The sequence below is a fragment of the Nanorana parkeri genome, unplaced genomic scaffold (assembly GCF_000935625.1).
Source record: "Nanorana parkeri isolate BGI_ZX_2015 unplaced genomic scaffold, ASM93562v1 scaffold1156, whole genome shotgun sequence".
NCBI lineage: Eukaryota > Metazoa > Chordata > Amphibia > Anura > Dicroglossidae > Nanorana > Nanorana parkeri.
Window position 1 is genome coordinate 1 of NW_017307424.1, and position 3,891 is coordinate 3,891.

The 3,891-nt window shown below is 38.3% G+C and overlaps 1 protein-coding gene across 1 annotated transcript in view; it reads right to left on the minus strand.

Moving 5' to 3' along the window:
* Positions 1-3,011: 3,011 nt before the first annotated feature.
* LOC108796710 (cadherin-12-like) overlaps positions 3,012-3,891 on the minus strand; it is a gene marked incomplete at its 3' end in the record, with an annotated part of 109,396 nt that continues 108,516 nt past the window's right edge. Inside the window, exon 4 of the mRNA XM_018568218.1 lies at positions 3,012-3,306. Coding sequence (XP_018423720.1) covers positions 3,012-3,306 — 295 coding nt within the window. The remainder of the gene's footprint in view (positions 3,307-3,891) is intronic.

Below are 3,891 nucleotides of genomic sequence, written 5' to 3' on the forward strand. Positions count from 1 at the left end.
TACCCCTGTAAAACTCTAATAAAAATATTGCAACAGAAATTTCACATTGCCAAGAATACCCAATCATGTGCAAGAAAATGGAAAAAAAAACACCAAAACATTATTTTTGCTTTAGAGTGAATGGAAGATGGAAGTCAGCAGAGCTTCACCTCACCTTTACTAAGATAAGAGGAAACTTCCACTGTAAAGTGCAAATCCCCTTGCTAAGTAAACTGCCTATTTGTGTGTGCTGTTTGTAGAGTTTAATGAAAAAGTAACTCTACAGGGATAGTGTTTTGTGCAACTATTCATTGACTTTTTACATATATTCTAGTGTTGCAACCCAAAATGAATATGGATTCAATAGGGGTTGTGTTGCACCAATAAATACAAAATAGTCAGTAATGCTTTTTATATTTACAAGAAAACTAAACGGTTTAGTATCAACTCCTGCAATGAAATAAGGTCTGAATCAGCTGACAGATTTCAGAAGTAACATAATGCCTCATAATGCCTAAAATAAGGCCTCGATCACACCAGATGCAGTGTGTTGCGTGGCGATTCTGGCCAAAAAACACTCCATCGCATTGCGGCCGGCTCACTATGTTGTGTGGCAGGAGGGGGTATGGCGCTCCGTTGAAGTGAATGGCACCATAGCCATGCCTTTCAGCCGCAATGCAAACAGCCGCACAAGATCGCAAGGCACATTATGCCTGTGATCTGGTCCGAACAAAATAGTGAGCCGGCTGCAATGCAATGCGTTCTGGCCAAAATCGGGCCGGAAGGCACTGCATCTGGTGTGAATGAGGCCTAAATATGCCTGGAAGGCCACAACGTTTGTTATACAATATCTATGCAATCTCATCATGAATTGGGTCCGAATTATAAACGATAAAATCAAAAACATTGGAGAGAATATCCCAGATAGCAAGGGTAACTTGCTACAAACTTGTGGCAGGGTGAAATTGTAATTTTGTTAACTTGCTGCACATATTCCTGGCAAGTTGTAGACTTGCAGAACACTCGCAGCACAAGTTTTAGTTGACACGTTTTGAATCTGTAGCAAATTTGCTTGGCAAGTCTAGAGCAAGAGTCCTGCATGTCTTAGCAAGAGCTCTGCAAGCTCGCTGGTCTGGAGACTTGCAATGCAAGTCTGCAATAATTTAGCAAGTCATTTTCAAACTTGCAGCTCAATTGCTTGCTATCTGGGATGGTATCATGGAGAAGGCTATTCCCCAAAGCTCAGTGGGTGCATGAGGGGGAATTAGTTATAACAAATATCCCAAACTTTGAACATTCCTTGGAGCACACATACATTTTTTAAATGGAAATAATACAGTCCAACCACAACTTCTCCTAGAAAAAAGCCAGCCACAAAAGTGGATAATGGGGGCATTAGTTAAATAAGCAATTAAGAAACAAGTGGTAACTCAGAAAGAGCTTCATAGATCAACTAGGGATGATCCTACTAATTGGTCCAACCATGAGTACCACCCAAAGCCAAGTTGATCTTGGTTCATGAAAATGGTGAACTATTGAGCCTATAGCAACCAATAACTGACAATGCACTTCCTGGCCATGCGACTTAGAAGGGCCAATAATGAGGGTTTTCCTATGTGCCAACCCCCATGCAGGGTTCCCAGCAGCCTTTGTTCAGTATGTGTTGGAGGAGGCAGTAGTTAGGAAAAGATCACAGACTTCAGTGAAAGCTAGGTGCTAATGTTGGTGCTGAATCCTGAAAACATCTAAATTTACATAGGGGTCTATTCACTATGCTGCCGAGGGCAGCCGAGTGAATGACTGATCAGAAGTGAAGTGAGCCGAACACTGTTCTGCTATTCACTTCAGGCTGGTACGGCTGATTTCAGCACACAGACTCACTAAAAGTTTGTTGTACAATGTTATAGCATATTTGAGAGAGATTTTTCCAGTGCTAGTCAGATGTTGGTGGTCAATGCTGAAAACATCCATATTTACTTTTTCACAGACACACTGAGGGGAATTTATCAAAACTGGAGCAGACAGAATATGGAGCAACTGTGCTTTGCAACCTAACCAATCAGCTTCTATTTTTCATATTCAAAGCTTAACCGGACAAACTGAATAGAAGCTGATTTGTTGCTATGGACAACTACTCCAAAATCTGTCTGCTCTAGTTTCGAGAAATCCCCCTCCCCAATGTGTTTAACACACATCTGTAGCAGGTTTGGGAGACAGCACATAGAGTTGATTTCTAAACAATTTGCAGAGCCGTTCACCCTGCAAATGCCTGTGAACATTTGTCTTATAAAAATACTGTATATGCACACAAGAAATATCTTTAGTTTTCTCTTTCACAAGTGTAATTTAATTTGAATGTTCTGATTGTAATATTAAATTTTGTCTACTAGATAGTGCTAAAGGAAATAACTATTTATTATTATGCTCCCATACTTAATATGGGATACATAAAATAAATAAATAAATAAATATAATGTTCCTCGGCTCCATCTAGTAGTGAATAGCTCTGCAAATTGCTTATAAATCAGCCACTTAGAGGGTTATTCACTATTCAGCTGAAGGATCCAGCCATAGCTTCAACTGAATTTTCGGCTCACTTTGACCGCCTGAGCCCTTTGGATCAGCCAAAGTGGCCGCCGAAGCTGCAACACCTTTTTAAAAAAAATTAAACTTTCGCTTACACAATAAATTAAATTGCAGTTGAGGCAATCAATTTGTTTTTTTTAGCTTTTCATTAGGGCTATCCCATTCTGCTAAAAGCACTGTGTGTGTATCTAAGATATTTCAACTTTGACATTTTAATTTCTGGAAAAAATCTCTGATTAAATGCAGAGAATCTTGTTTCACAGTGTGACAAACAATTGCATAACATGAGAACCAAGGAACATGTTTTACACACAACATTACTTTTTTATTGGCAGAGTGATTCAACCATAGTTTTAGTGTCACTTTATGTTGTTTAGTAATGTTTAAAAAATCAAATTCTGACCATATTATTTTCTGAAGTGTTAAGTATAGAATTTTCCACTTACCAACTGGAGACATTTCAGGAACACTGGCAACATAAGGGCCATCTAAAAACTTTGGCTCATTATCATTAATGTCTTGAACTTTTACTATGAACTCCGATTCTGGCTCCACTGGTTTTCCAGTGACAATATCCACAGCTTGAGCACGTAATGTATAGAATGGTTTTTCTTCTCTGTCCAAACTTTTAATTGCATGGATATCACCTGTAGTGTCATCAATTGTAAATATTGTGCCAGCTCCATCACCCAATAATGTGTATTTCACTGATCCAATCCCTTTGTCCAAGTCAGAGTGGAGCTGTAAAATAAAAAATAAAAAGTGATTGTACAGAAGCTTTTTTGAGTTGCTACCATTGTAAATTATGTTTTATATTAATGAATAGTAACACATTTTGGGTTAGGGGCAACCATGAGTTTTATCTGAACCTGAGCTGGTTGGGGATTGCTGAAAGGTCAAACTAAATTGGAAGCTTTTGCAAGTTTGCCCACCTGAACATCTGACTGTTTTACCTATAATTCAATCATTTAAATGGCAATATATGTTTTGTCACTAAATGCTGGCTTGTTCAAAATGTAATAATAGGATTCCAGGTGTTATAATTGACTATATATGACATTAGCCTTGTTCACCAGTGCTGCTATTTACATTGTAGCACTGAGAGCCCCCCACTCCTAAAGTATACCAGGCCACATGTCCTTAACATTGGGAGGGTTCCTTGCCAGAGTTCTCCTTTAAGCACAATCATAACTTACATTTAAACCCAATCACTCTGATCACTTAGAATGTTAGGTATGTTAATGTAATTTGAAAAGTCGATTTAATCTTTTTAAATCTACAATTTTTAGTATATTTAATTCATAATATCTATTATCCCCGCCACAT